We start from the raw sequence: 15615 nt of genomic DNA on the forward strand, positions 1-15615 counted from the left end.
TAAGGGTTTTTCAAAGTATTATCTCTGTCAGAATGTGTAGTGCTTGTGTGATAAATTAGTATATTGCAGTAGCAGAGTTTTAATTTCTTGACATCAATGGTATTCCCTTCACTTAAAACTTCCGGGCTGATAGGCTGTGGTTGAAGTATAAAATTCTCTCCTGACATTTCGTCTCCGACTGCGGCAGACATCCTCGGAGGTAAAGCGGTGAACTGCGAAGAGAACTCGAGGAAGCGCTGATTATATAGGCAGTACACTGTCGATCACGTGGCGTCGGCTATGAGATTGTCACTGGTAATGCCAACATTCTCGATTGAAAGTAATAGATCATCACGCTTGTGGTGTAACGCTGACATCCAAATTTTTTCCAGTTTGACACCTTCGTCTTTCCTGTTAAAATTATTATGATGTTTATCAATCTTGATAGCCTCTCTATACAAGCGTGCATAATAATGCGAGGTTTTTGATATGACAATCGTCTCGCTGAATTTTATTTCATGATCACCTTCCTGGTAAACATGTTCCGCTACGGCCCATTTATCCATGTCACCCAGGCGGCAATTCCTCTTATGTTCAACAAGACGGGTGTTCACACTTCTCCTTGTGGTACCGATGTAAACCTGTCCACAACTACAAGGAATTTTATACACCCCCAGTGTAGCCAAATGGTGCCGTGCATCTTTTGCTGACCTTAAAAATGCTTTTATTTTTCTGGTGGGTCTGAAAATAGTTTCCACCCCATACTTGCCTAAAACTTTCCCAATGCGGTCTGTTACCTTACTAATGAATGGAAGAAAAACTTTGCTCTTGGACGACTGTTGTTCGACTATGAAGATTTTAGGAATGACAGATCGACTGGTGAAAGCGTCTTCATTTGGCTCCGACGATAAGAAGCTGCTTTGTAAAACAGAAGCGTACCCATCTAGACTTTATGGCTTACCCAAAGTTCATAAACCTGGGATTCCGTTGAGGCCAATTGTCAGCACTATAGGCGGACCAACACACGAGTTAGCTAGATACCTTGCCTCAGTGCTGCAGCCTTATGTTGGTAGGACTGACAGTCATATTAAAAATTCAGCTCATTTCATTGACAAGTTAAAGGATACGAGCGTGGGCCTGGATGATATCCTCATCAGTTTTGACGTTGTGTCGTTATTTACCATGATTCCGGTAAACGAAGCTATCTTATGCATAGCGGATATTTTTCCTACCAATATTGTGGCATTATTCCGACACTGCCTCACCACAACCTACTTTCAATACAATAATAACTTTTATGAACAGATTGACGGGGTGGCTATGGGCAGTCCTCTCAGTCCTGCTGTGGTTAACTTATTTATGGAGACTTTTGAACAATGGGCGTTGCAGACTGCCAGTAAGAGAACAGCCAGATGGTATCGCTATGTCGATGACACATTCGTAGTATGGACACACGGACCAGAGGAGATGGATGCCTTCCTGACACATTTAAACAGCATTAATCCAAAAATCCAATTCACTATGGAGACAGAAAGGAATGGGCAATTGAACTTCCTGGATGTGTCTGTGATTAAACGACGGGACGGAACGTTGGGCCATAAGGTGCATAGAAAGTCCACATATACAGATCGTTATCTACACATAGAATCAAACCACCACCCTAGACAAAAAAGAGGTGTAATGAAAACTTTGGTAGACAGGGCAAACAAACTTTGTGAACCTGTTTATTTAAAAGATGAGATTGCACATTTACGGTCAACTTTCGTGAAGAATGGCTATTCTAGCAAGGATATAGATCGAGCACTTCGCTCTAGGCAGAGAATCAGGAGTAACGACAAACAACAGTCATCCAAGGGCAAAGTTTTTCTTCCATTCATTAGTAAGGTCACAGACCGCATTGGGAAAGTTTTAGGCAAGTATGGGATGGAAACTATTTTCAGACCCACCAGAAAAATAAAAGAATTTTTAAGATCGGCAAAAGATGCACGGCACCCTTTGGCTACACTGGGGGTATATAAAATTCCTTGTAGTTGTGGACAGGTTTACATCGGTACCACAAGGAGAAGTGTGAACACCCGTCTTGTTGAACATAAGAGGAATTGCCGCCTGGGTGACATGGATAAATGGGCCGTAGCGGAACATGTTTACCAGGAAGGTGATCATAAAATAAAATTCGGCGAGACGAGCGTCATATCAAAAACCTCGCATTATTATGCACGCTTGTATAAAGAGGCTATCGAGATTGATAAACATCGTAATAATTTTAACAGGAAAGACGAAGATGTTAAACTGGATAAAACTTGGATGTCAGCGTTGCACCGCAAGCGTGATGATCGATTACTTTCAATCGAGAATGTTGGTATTACCAGAGACAATCTCATAGCCGACGCCACGTGATCGACAGTGGCGCCCTCTGTACTGCCTATATAATCAGCGCTTCCTCGAGTTCTCTTCGCAGTTTGTGGCCTCAACCGCAGTTGGAGGTGGCCAGAGTGGGCGCAGACGGAATAGGGAACACCTAGAGCAGCAGGATAGCGCGACTCGCGGGTGCGGACCGACTAGGGAATGGCAAACAGAACACTAATCACCGGGCAGGCATAAATATGTGACCCGGTCCAGCAAGCAGCCAGTCTCAGGGAACACCTGATGAAGACGTCAAGTAATGACGTCGAAATATCGTGTTTGGAAGACACTGATATCCGGCAGAAAACCCGATTTCCATGAGATGTCATCAAATCACTGGGAAAGTCTAAGAAATTACATCAGGTCAGAACACCATTGTAGAAGCAACGAAAAAAGCATGCCAAATTTAAAAGAACGCAAAACCTTTAAGATTGGTGAAGTTTTACAGAAGCTCAAAATGCAGCACAAACTTCAATGTGAAATACTTTTAATACTTTCCATAATGAAACTCTGTCTCAAATCTGGCAGAAAATCCAAAGAGATTCAGGTCGTATGTAAAGTACACCAGCGGAAAGACACAATCATTACCCTCACTGTGTGATAACAATGGTGATGCTACTGATGATGATACTTCTAAAGCAGCGTTCCTGAATATGGTTTTGGAAATTCCATCACCAAGGAAGACAAAGTAAATATTCCAGGTTTCGAATCATGAACACCTGTCACCATGAGTAACCTAGATAGCAAAGCAGCTCTTAAATCACATAATAAAGGCAAGGCCCCTGGCCCAGACAGTATACCAGTTAGATTCCTTTCAGAGTATGCTGATACAATAGTCCCCATTATTTAGCAATAATGTACAACCACTCACTTGATGAAAGATCCGTATGAAAAGACTGAAGAGTTGCGTAGGTCACACCAATACTCAAGAGAGGAAACAGGATTAATCTACTGAATTGCAGACCAATATTACTGACGTTGATTTGCAGCAGAAATTTTGGAACATATACTGCATTCAGACATTATGAATTACATCGAAGGTAACAGTCTATTGACACATAGTAAGCATGAATTCAGAAAATATCGTTCTTGTGAAACACAACTAGCTTTTTATTTACACAAAGTAATGAGTGCTATCAACGGAGATGTCAGATTGATCCCATATTTCTAGATTTCCAGAAGGCTTTTGTCACTGTTCTAATGAAATTGCATGCCTATGGAGTATTGCTTCAGTTGTGTGACTGGATTTGTGATTTCCTGTCAGAAAGGGCACAGTATATATTGCTTCAGTTGTGTGACTGGATTCGTGATTTCCTGTCATAAGGGGCGCAGTATTATAGTAAGCAACAGAAAATAATCGAGTAAAACAGAAGGGATATCTGGCATTCCCCAAATAAGTGTTATGGGCCCTCTGCTGTTCCCGATAGACATAAACAATTTAGGAGACAATCTGAGCAGCCTTCTTAGATTGTTTGCAGATGATGCTGTCATTTACAAGCTAGTAGTCATCAGAAAAATCAAAACCAATTGCAAAATGACTTAGACATGATATATGTATGGTGCAAAAAGAGGCAATTATCTCTAAATAAGGGAAAGTGCGAGGTCATCAACAAGAATACAAAAAAAAATATCGGTTACACGATAAATCACACTGATTTAAAGGTAGTCAATTCAACTAAATACCTAGGAATTACAATTATGAACAACTTACGCTGGAACACTCACATAGATAATGTTGTGGGGAAGGCAGACCAAGGACTACATTTTATTGTCAGAAAACTTAGAAGATGCAGCAGGTCTGTAAAGAGGCTGCATACACTTCGCTTGTCCATCCTCTGCTAGAGTATTGCTGTGCGGTTTGTGATTCTTACCGGACAAGATTGACTGAGGACGCCAAAGTAGTCCAAAAAAGGCAGTTTGTTTTGAATTATAGCAAAATAGGGGCGAGAGTGTCACAGATATGACAAGCGAGTTGGGGTAGCAATATCTTTTAACAGAATTTCAGTCACCAACTTTGTCCTCTGAATGTAAAAATATTTTACTATTGTCATCCTACATAGGGAGAAATGATGACTGTAATAAAATAAATTGGAGCTCGTACAGAAAGATTTAAATGTTCATTTTTCCCATGCGCTGTTAGAGAAAATGGTTTGAAGAAGCCTATGACAGTCACATAATGGTGAATTGTAGAGTAACAATGTAACTGTTTAGTGCATGAAACATTTTAAAAAAATCAGCATAGGTAAATTCTAAACATAACATAACAAATGGTACAGTGGGTGAAAGATGAACTCTCAAATTTTTTCAACAATGTGGTGCCAGCAGGCTAGTTTGGAAAACCACCAACAGTTAGGACCACCAATTGTAGTTGTTGAAAATGGTGCTGAACCAGGCAGAGAAAGCATTTTGTCTGCTACAGTTAATTCATTGCCAGTTGGTAGTGAGTGTGCAAAGAACTTACTGTGCCAGGTTTCACGAGAAACCATCAGTCTATAACAGCATAGTGAAGTGGCACAAGAAATTGGAGGATGATGGTTGGTTGTGCAATGCGGAACATTAGGACTGACCAGGCATGTCAGAACATGATGTTGCGAAATCTCACAACATCTACCTATCAAGTTAGTGCAAAATTGAACATCTCTCAGCCAAAAGTGCGGAAAATCCTTCGCAAATGATTAAGAGTGAAGCTGCAGAAAATGCAGATCCTGCACACCATAAGCTATGACAACAAATTGTGTTGTCTGCAGTTCTGCATGGATAGTACTACTATCTTGAAAGTGACAACTTCACTAGCAAATAAATCCTCAGTGACAAAGTCCCTCTTCGTCCTTAAGGAAAGGCCATCCGACACAACACAAGCACAAGGAGTACAGAGAATCCATATGCAACTGTTGAACATGTCTAGGGTATTGATAAAATTAATGTGTTCTGTGCCATGGCCAACAAGGCAATCTACAGACCCTTCCTCCTCTAGAGATCTGTCAGGGGTCACTTAACATGCTGCATGGAATTTTTGTCATTCAACAAGGTGGTGCCCCTCCCTTCCAGTTTTCCAGGGTAATGTATGAGGTTACCGAATGAGACTTGCACATAGCTGGGTAGGTTTAGGTTATGTTGCGGTTGCTAATTTGTTGTTGCTTGAGTGGCGAACAGGGTTACCGGACTTGATGCCTTGCGATATTTTCTTGCGAGTTTACATCAAGGATGGCATTTATGTTCCACCTATACCATAAAATCTCAAAGACTCCTAATACCGCATCACAGCAGCTGTTCTTACTGTCACTCCTGATGTGTTGGGCAGATTATGGTTATAGTTGGGCTACCCAATCAGATGTATGTCATGTGATAAAGGGTGCACACACAGAACATTATTAAACATCGTAAAAAAAGAAAAAAAAAGCTTCAAGGGTTTGTCTTTCACATACTGTATCATTTATTTTGTTTTTCTTGGCCATTTATCTGTATCAATTTTTTAAAAGTATTTTATGGACTTCATAATTACCCTGTACTGTAGTTGAGTAACAATCCTAAGCACACAAACTATTAAAAATAAAAGGAATGATGCTTGAAGCATTTGATAACAAGGAGAAGGAATAGGCAGACAAATGAGCAGAGGAAAGGAAGGACTGAAGATATTGTACTCATTGTTCTGAAATAAAATGAAAGTGACCCAGACATTAGTCAGATGAATGGTTCATTTATAGGGAGTAATCTTTATGATTACCTAATGTAACAAGGGTAGAAACTTCAGGAAAAAAGGTAGGATAAACTTTGATGCATAAAGCTGAACAGTGCTATATTTATGTTCTTCTATTTCAGGATAAACTTTGATGCATAAAGCTGAACAGTGCTATATTTATGTTCTTCTATTTCATCACTCTATTTTGACGGCTTCCCTTTCTTTCCTTGCCTCTCTTATTTTTCACCATTTTATTCCTTTTTCCCTATTCTCTGTAGGGGTGCAATTGTTTCTGTTACTTTGACTCTCTTTGTGTCTGATTTGAAAGGATTAGCAGAAGGAACTGCTAACCCACATATTTTGAGTCATTGTATGTTATGTGCTAGTTTAACTTCAGACACGAGAACACAAATGCAATGAGACAACACAATTTATGTTGTAGACAATGTTTTCTAGCAATACATGTGCAACTGTTTGCTATCAGTATGTGGTGCATTAAGTATATTAGATATAAAGTGATCATACTAATTCTTACTAAATTGAGGGATATCACTTTCTTGTGCCTACTCCTTCATTTGTCAGCTGCCCTATCTGTCATTTCTAACATCACATGATTTGAATCTCATTTTTCGCTAGCTTTTTCCTCTTATCATGGGGTTGTGGGTGACTTTCTATTTTAGTTCTTGAACAATTGTGTTCCTTCCAACCCTTTTTTTCTATTTTACTGCATGAAAATATCTTTGGTTGCAAAAGTTAGCATTTGTGTTGCCTTTTGTTTGTTTGCATCTGTGTTTGCAATCCCTTCATATGAAAATATATTTAATTTAGTTTACCTGTGAAGTAAGCTACATTTCATGCAAATAATTTCTGTTTAAAGAATTTGGAAGATAATGCAATAACTCCGAGTAGTTATGTTACGTTGTACAGGGTGGCAGCCAGTCAAGGAATATTTTAGGAAATTGGTTAGAAAATTGTATTTCAAAGATCACAGTCAAATCTTGACAAGTTTACCCCAGAGCAACTTCGGCTCTGCCTGTGTGACCCAAGTTGCAGTTCTGTACAGTTAAAGTTGCTGACAAGAGATGCCTTCATCCCTCTGCTGAGGCTGCTGGCAAATTCATGCCATCAGTTTGATTGGTCTGCAGCTTGTGGTCTAGTGGCCAGTGTTGCTGCCTCTCGATCACAGGGTCGGCTTCAATTCCCAGCCAGGTTAGGGATTTTCTCTTCCCAGGGACTGGGTGTTTATGTTATCATCATCATCATCATCATCATTTGTGACAGTGGCTAGTACTCTGTACGGGCGCTGATGACTGCGCAGTTGAGTGCCCCACAAACCGCTAATAATAATAATAATAATAATAATAATAATAATAATAATCAGTAGCTTGTGTGTGACTCTGGAAGGTTTTGCAGACTAGACTTTTTTTGTTGACAGGCAGAGCCTCTGGCTCTGTGCCCCATGACTGGCTGCTGGCAGAACTTAACATGAGCCACCTCCTCTCCCATATACCAATTTATTTATATTTAGTTTGTTCTACATCCTAGACTGGCCTACACTTGGTAACTTTCTACCTTAGGTACATCCCATGTATCCCATACACTTAAATATATTCTCTCTTTTGACCTAATTTCCTGTTTCATCACTTAAAGTCAGACCTGGGTACCCAACTGCCAAGTCCTGCCTGCTGGACTACCTGTACATTGTCGTCGGGAGTGGACAACAACCTCCCTCATCCCCACACATATACTACATGTTTTGTTCATTCTGTGATGGAATATTGTTATGCAAGTCCTTTTTGTGATTGGATGCCTCAGATAAGACCTGCACACTGTGTTATATTCAGTTGGTTACTATGAAAAGATGCTTATTCAGTCTGCATATCAAAGTTCATTGATGTGGAGTGATACATAATTGTGGAAAGAATGTCAAAATACATTATAAGTATCTATGGGTGTGAAAATAAAATGTTGGTGTTGGAAAAACTTGTTCTGCAGTACAAACTAGCTCAGAAATGTAAAGGATTAAGCTCACAAGGCTTTCTGTTTTTTAATTTTCTTATGAATGCTGATATTATCATTTCACTTTCCAGTTATGGGTATAAATGAAATTCATATATATTATACAGAAGAACTTATAACTGTGCAAGATCAACTTGTGTGCATTCAGAGTGTGATGGACTTATAAAAAGATAAAGCTGTGAGGGACTTGAAAATTCCTGAATCCTCTATAAGGCAGCCATTTCAGTTGTATGTGGTTCTAATATGATATTTTCAGTTCTCAAGTAGTATGTAAAGTAGATGAATGGCAGTGCTAGGAATTCCATGGACAACTAGTTCCATACTACAGAGATTAGGAGATGTCACAAGATTCTGTAACTGGACACCTTGTACCTCTTTCTCTTCAGTCCTGGAACTCAAAAGATTGTATAAGAATTCTGTCTCAGTCAAAAGCAGTATTTCAGGAAATCAGTTATGAGATTGAGCAACAGTTATTTCAAGATTTAACTGAATTTCACCAGAAAACTGAGAATACAGGAAGAAATGCAAGATCATTTGTCCACTGTATTCTGTGTTGATCACAACAGTTATGCTTTATTTGTTTGGAAACTACAAATAAGTGACATACTGTGTTCAGTGTAGTAATTTCTTTAATGTCATTAGTGCCAAACAGTAAATGATTAACATACATGATTCAGGCTAAAATCAGCAGTGTTGATATGAAGTGCCTGTAGTGTTGAAGCCCTGTCATGGAATTCAACTTTTGGCTTTCATTACAGAGATGTGGAGACAATGGCAGAAGTACTTCAAACAGATCCAATATTCATTGATGCCTCTGCAGAAAGCAGTGTTCCTGGTGGCCCACAAGGAGGACAGACAAGGGTCACGTTAAGAAATGAGCATCTTTCCTACATACTAACTTGGTGAGTAACTGTGCTGTTGGCAATGATGTTTTGTTTACAGATTATCCAAAAAACAACAATGAATATCTGTGATAATGCAGCTAGATTCTGAGAAAGTATTTGCAACCATTTTCAAGAAATCATGCAATTACTTTCATGGACTGATCTTGTGTGCTGAGGCAAATGCCGAATTTACAGTGCTGCAGACACAGGACAGTGTTTTTTGTTTAGTAATTAGTGAAAAATTCAGCTGTGAATTGGTCCTCAGAGATAATCTTCACTTTATCGCTTGTACTTATACAAAAAATTTTCAGATAGCTAGAACATTAAGTCCAATAATGTTAAATTAGAAATTTAATTGGAGATCTTTCCTTATTCGTTCTTCATATTAGTGATAGTGATCATTAGGTATTTCCTGCATAATGACAGTGAGATGGGGAAGAGAGAGAGAGGGGACACCTCACGTAACCTTTTTCATTCCTTGAGCTATATTTCCTCCCATGATGGTGTCAGAGTGACACAGGGCATCTTAACCAAAATTGACTCTGTTTGTTTTGGCGAATTTAATATTCCTGATGATGTGTAATAATTGGTTACTCCACATCTGTTATGTCATTGTCTTCTAATAGTTATTGATTTTTCTGAAGTTTGTTGTATCTCTGATACAGTTCCGTAACATATGATAGTTACATGACAACCTGCAGATCAGTTATCAGGCAGAGTTCAATTGTTCAGTTTATTCTTCTCATTGTACTGGTTCCATTGATACCATTAGTTTGGCTATGGGTTATTTTAATCGAAAGTTGTAATTAATTGAAAATAATACTACAGTTCGATATGTGGAGGGGAGAAGAAAAAACTGTGAGCTTATTGGCAGAATCCAACACAATGATACACAACATTTGAAAGCTAAGCATTCTGACTTCCCAGTAACATATTTTAAATTACTTGAAACTAATTATCTTACAAAATAATTAAACTTGAAGTTGTGAGCTACTACCAATTTTCATTTCAGATTTTGCTTTAACTACTGTTAATTTCTGAATTTTAACTACCTACTTTTGTTACCTTAATTTTTCTGTAAAATATGACTTTACAGCACTAATTATTTAACTCACTATTTAATAATTTCATGTGATTTATTACTTGGGAGGGCATCTGACTACCCTCTACCACTAACATTGCCAAATCCATAAAATAATATGCCAACCCCATGGTATATGGGATAAAGGCCCAGAACAAGAAGAATATTCACAATAGAGTTAAGTTTAATTATTTGTATTTTCCTGGACCATAATTGTGACTTTTCATTACAATGTGGAACAAGCCAATTTTACAATTATAAAACACTTTTTCACTGAAAATATGATAATATACTGACCATTCACATGAGTGTCTGAAGCTATAAATTCTGCAAGAAAAGCTTAACAGGAAAAGAAAATATAAACCATAAATAACAATGAAAACAATAATAATTAAACATATAGGGTAAGAATGTACTTAATTTTATAAAACTTAATAACAACAAGTGGAAGGGAAAGGTGTCAACATTGACAGTAAGTTACACATGTCCTAGCATTTGCATGTATCACTTTGGGAAAACCAATGCAAATCTGGAGGTATGATTTAGGTAGAAAAGTATGAATCTTCTTTACATCAACAGTTTACATGCTTTTTCAATTCCTTTTAGTTTGTTGCAGTTACCATAACTCAATTGTATTCCACTGAAGTACTTGCATATTGAAAGTAGTGTCTGATTTTTCTTTCAGTTCACTGAATTGCAGTTAAGTGTACCAGAAGTATTCATGCGGTGAAGTGGGGTTTCTAAGAGAAAGAGATTCAGCCTCAATTTGAAGACCTTCTGGTTGATCACTAACAGCCTTCAACTCTTTCAAAAGCCTATTGAAAATGTAAATTTCTGAGTGCTGCATCCTTTTAGAATAGTAGTTATGGATATGTTTGCAGCGTATAATATCATTCCTCTGAATTGTTTTTTAACTGAGTGAATGCTGCTGCTTGTTTAAATAAGTTCATGCAATCAACCACAAATCTCATAAGCAAATAGATCTACTGTGATTCTGTGTAAGAATCCTCTGTTCTGTTAACATGAGGTACCTGAATTGACATCAAAGATGGTCCTGGTGTCTTGTCTTTGGGCTAAAATTGCTCTTTGTGCCTTAGTTGTCCCAATGTCCCCTATCACAGTATACAAAGTAGATAAACATCACTCTTTCTGGCTGTTGACTGTATTCTAATTATAAACTACTTGCACTCAATTTCTGAGGAGGTTACGAATATGTGCCTTTGACAAGAGCTTGTTGTCTATTGGCAGTCCCTGAAATCTGGAGAATTGAATGTCAGGGCAAATAGAGTGTCCTGAAATTGCTGAGTTTTAGTGCAGGTTAGTCAGCTCATTCGCTGTGAGCCTGATGTTACAATTACACTTGTATCATGTGTAAATAAAATGTCAGTAAAGATGGACAATGAGGAAACAGATGAGAGAGCTATTGGAAGAAAATAGTATTGTTTGTCATCAACAGTTTTCAATAGTTATGCTTTTCAATGTTTATGCTAACAGATTAAGGACTAGAAAGGATAAAAACAATTAAGTATGAAGATGATCAGGCAGTGTTGGTTGAATCACAAGAGGAACTAAAATCTAGGATGGAGAGGATTGTAAGAGTGAGAAAAGACTATGGAATATGGAAAAATGTTGGAAACATGAAGGTTCTGTCAAAATATCTTTGTAAGGGAAGACCTTGGAAAAAGTAAAATATTTTGGTTACCTAAGAAGTTTGGTGACAAGTAATTGAAGCTATGTGGAGGAAATAAGTAGAATGTTTATAGGTGAAAGAGCTTCTGAAAATGTGATAGGTTTTATGATGGCAAAAAGAATTATGATAGAATAAAGAAAGGGATTTGTCAAATAGTTTGTCTGGAATGTTGCATGGTAGTGAATCGTAGACGTGGAGAAGAAAGGCAAAATACTCGGATAGTTATGAGATGGACTGTGGAGAAAAATGCTAAAAGTGAAATGGACTGGTGGCGTAATGAGAAATGAAACAGCACTTCTAGGAATAGGGGCAAAACTGTACCAGTCGTCACAAAAATAGGCAGATCAATGTCATGTCACTGCCTTACACAATTGCCACTTAGTGATAATTTCAAAATGTTAACGAAAAAAAGGACATGTTGCACATCTTTATCTTTAATCTAAAATATGGTGGAGTACTTTCCAAAAGAAAATTATTGCCAGTCATCATGAAGATTAATAAAAACTAAAATTACAAGAATTTCTCAAGGAAAAAAAAATAGTATTTTATTTTTTTACTTCAATTTTGGAAACAGCCAAAATCATTGATGTATATGGACTGGAAAAAAAGTATAAACATTCTCAAAGTTTATAGCTGTGTGCTATTTATGTATTTTGTAATGAAAATAAATGTATTCAGAGATAAAAAAATAAAATACTGGAAAAGTTGTGAAACTTGTTTCATCTGTGCAATGAATAACCTCATTGGTGGTAAATTTGCTTAGAAACTTTCAGTGAGAAAGCTGTTAACCCCCACATAGCCGAGCTTTTTGACACCTGTATTTTGACTACCCCTAGACAGTTTTGTGATTTAGTGTAACATACGTGTTTAGATTCTGTTATTTTCAATGAATAGCTTTATTTAGTATTGAAATACAGTTTTTTAAATTATTATCAGTCTTTAAGCTGAACATAGATGTAAATTGCAATACATTTTATATCATTCACAAGAGAAATTCAATATTGGACATGTGTAAAATTAAAAATGTATAATTTTGGCTGTAAATGCAGTAAAGTAGTACTTGCCCTCAAAATAACATTTTTGCACTGTTCATTCAGGTACATTTTTACACAACATTCACTTCACAATAAGTCTTTCTTCTGTTTATATTACAATCAGGTTTCTTGCACATTAGACAACACAATCTTGTTTTGCAATCCTGATATCACACTGGTGTTGGTAACTTGGAAAACTGGGGTAGAATAGCAACTGTTGGAATTTCAATACCACATGCTTTCAGTGCCTCTTTACAAAGATCAAGCTCTTTCTAGCTCTTTCCTCCATGTTGCTTTTTCTGAGTCCAAATGCCAGCTCAATCATGCTGAGTTTCTGTCACCTCCAATTATTCTCCTGCCAATCTGTGTTGCTTGTCTGCAACCTCCATTAAAATTCTTAGTGAGCACCACCTAGTTCCTCTTAACACTGCTGTTCTCTATACTTTCAGGTTAGAAAACTACAATCAAGTGCTTTTTGAATCTAAACATTGATGAAGGAACTTTTTTCGTTGTCACCAAAAATTCCTTCAGAATTTCTTTCTTATTAGAAATAAACAATGGAAAACTTAAATAATGAAGATAATGAGGAAGCATTTTGTAAAACCTTCATTTTTTGACAAACAAGAGAATAAGACATTTCCTGTCAAATGGGGTAGTCTCACAACCCCATCAATATATCCCATCAATAATTATAAAAACAAAAAAATGGACAGCCAGGAGTGTGAATACAATTCCAGTTATTTTTGGACAAAGTCATGAAACTCCAAATACTTAGCTCATAGTCAAATTACCCTGCTTGGTAACGTAAGGGATGAGAAAATTATACAATTAATTTTTATAACATCAGAGACATCATTACTGTACTGTGTCATCTATGAATGAGATTCACTTGTGAGATATTGCGTGCGTGGGAGAATGCAAGAACCTGCATGCTAACAGCTCACCTTAACACAACAGAGAATATTCGCTGTTGCCCGAAGGTATTATATTTGCAGCTCTTACGGACTCATCACCACTACACATATCACATCAGTACTCACTAAACAAATGTGCTGGAAGTGTTCACTTCCTTTGGAGTCATGTAAAATCATATGAACAAATAAATTTGGCATGACACAAGTTTTGTCCAAATAAAGCATAGGCCTGATGTCCTGCATATGCAGTAAATGCATAGCCAGCAAAAATGTCACTCTTGAGCTGGCAATGTACCATTAGATACTGAGTCGCAGATAGGTACAACAAAAAGACTATCACAAATAAAGTTTTCGGCCAGTAAGGCCTTTGTCAAAAATAGACTACACTGCAAACAGTAGCATGATGGGAGTAGCAACTGGGTGGGGGTAAGGAGGAGGCTGGGGCAGGGAGGGGGAGGGATAGTAAGGTAGAGATGGCAGATAGTGAAGTGCCACAGATTAGACGGAGGGCTGGCAAGAGGTGGGGATGGCGGGAGGGGGGGGGGTTAGTGGAAAAGGAGAGAAGTAAAAAGACTGGGTGCGATGCTGGAGTGAGAACAGGTAAGGGGTTAGATGATTGAGACAATGACTAATGAAGGTTGAGGCCAGAAGGGTTATGGGAACATAGGATATATTGCAGGGAAAGTGCAATTCCAAAAATATAATGTTGATGGAAAGCATCCATGTGGCACAGGCTGCAAAGCAGTCATTGAAATGAAGGATGTCATGTTTGGCAGCGTGCTCAGCAACAGGGTGGTCCACTTCACCTGGTCCTACTCAACCCAAACCACCTTCCTAGATGTTGACCTCTACCTCAAAGATGGATACATCAGTACCTCCATCCATATCAAACCTACTAATCACCAGCAATATCTCCACTTTGACAGCTGCCACCCGTTACATACCAAGAAGTCTCTTCCATACAGCCTAGCCACACGGGGTTGTCGGTGATGAGCAGTCCGTCTTGAAATATACCAAGGGTCTCGCTGAAGCCTTCACAGACTGTAATTATCCTCCCAACTTTGTACAAAAACAAATCTCCTATGCCTTATCTTTCCAGTCTCCCACCACACCCCTACTTTCTGGTCACAGAGGAGTATTTCTCTCATAACTCAGTGCCACCCAGGTCTGGAGCAACTGAATTATATTCTCCACCAGGATTTTGACTACCTCTCATCATGCCCTGAAATGAGGCTGTCCTGCCCACTATCCTTCCCACCTCTCCCACAGTGCTATTCCGCCATCCATCAAACCTGTACAAAATATACTCATCCATTCCTACACTACCCTTGCTCCCAACCCTTTATCTCATGGCTCATACCCCTGTAATAGACCTAGATGCAAGACCTGTCCCATACATCCTCCCACCACCACCGACTCCAGTCCGGTCACAAACACCACCAACCTCATCAAAGAAAGGGCTACCCGTGAAACCAGTCATGTGATCTACATGCTAAGCTGCAACCACTGTGCTGCATTCTAATTGGGCATGAGAACCAACAAGCTGTCAGTCAGCATTAAGCCAAGAGACAAGTGGACCACCCTGTTGCTGAGCACGCTGCACAACACAATGTCCTTCATTTCAGTGACTGCTTCACAGCCTGTGCCATATGGCTCCTTCCCACCAACACCAGCTTTTCTGAACTGCGCAGGTGGTAACCCTCCCTGCAATATATCCTACATTCCCATAACCCTCCTGGCCTCAACCTTCGTTAGTAATTGTCCTCGTCCATTAAACCCCTTCCCTGTTCGTATTCCTGCACTATACAGCTCTCGTTCTACTGTTGCACCCAGTATTTTACTTCTCGCCTTTTCCACTATCCCTGCCCCAGCCTCCTCCTTACCCTCACCCACTCGCCACTCCCATCATGCACTCTTGCTGCTGCTCACAGT

The 15615-nt window shown here is 38.7% G+C and overlaps 1 protein-coding gene across 3 annotated transcripts in view; it reads left to right on the forward strand.

The window, feature by feature from the left end:
- Nucleotides 1–15615, forward strand: part of LOC124713078 (surfeit locus protein 1) — a 76988-nt gene that overhangs the window by 59324 nt on the left and 2049 nt on the right. The window contains exon 7 of one of the 3 annotated variants that reach the window (XR_007005630.1): nt 8839–8968. Coding sequence is in view for 1 of the 3 variants with exons in the window: in XM_047242921.1 (XP_047098877.1) it covers nt 8839–8982 (144 nt within the window). In the remaining 2 variants the exon portion in view is untranslated. Of the gene's footprint in view, nt 1–8838; nt 8983–15615 lie in introns of those variants that run through there. The other 2 variants (XM_047242922.1, XM_047242921.1) reach the window with 2 other exon arrangements.

Source organism: Schistocerca piceifrons, chromosome 1 (genome assembly GCF_021461385.2).
Source record: "Schistocerca piceifrons isolate TAMUIC-IGC-003096 chromosome 1, iqSchPice1.1, whole genome shotgun sequence".
NCBI classification, from domain to species: domain Eukaryota; kingdom Metazoa; phylum Arthropoda; class Insecta; order Orthoptera; family Acrididae; genus Schistocerca; species Schistocerca piceifrons.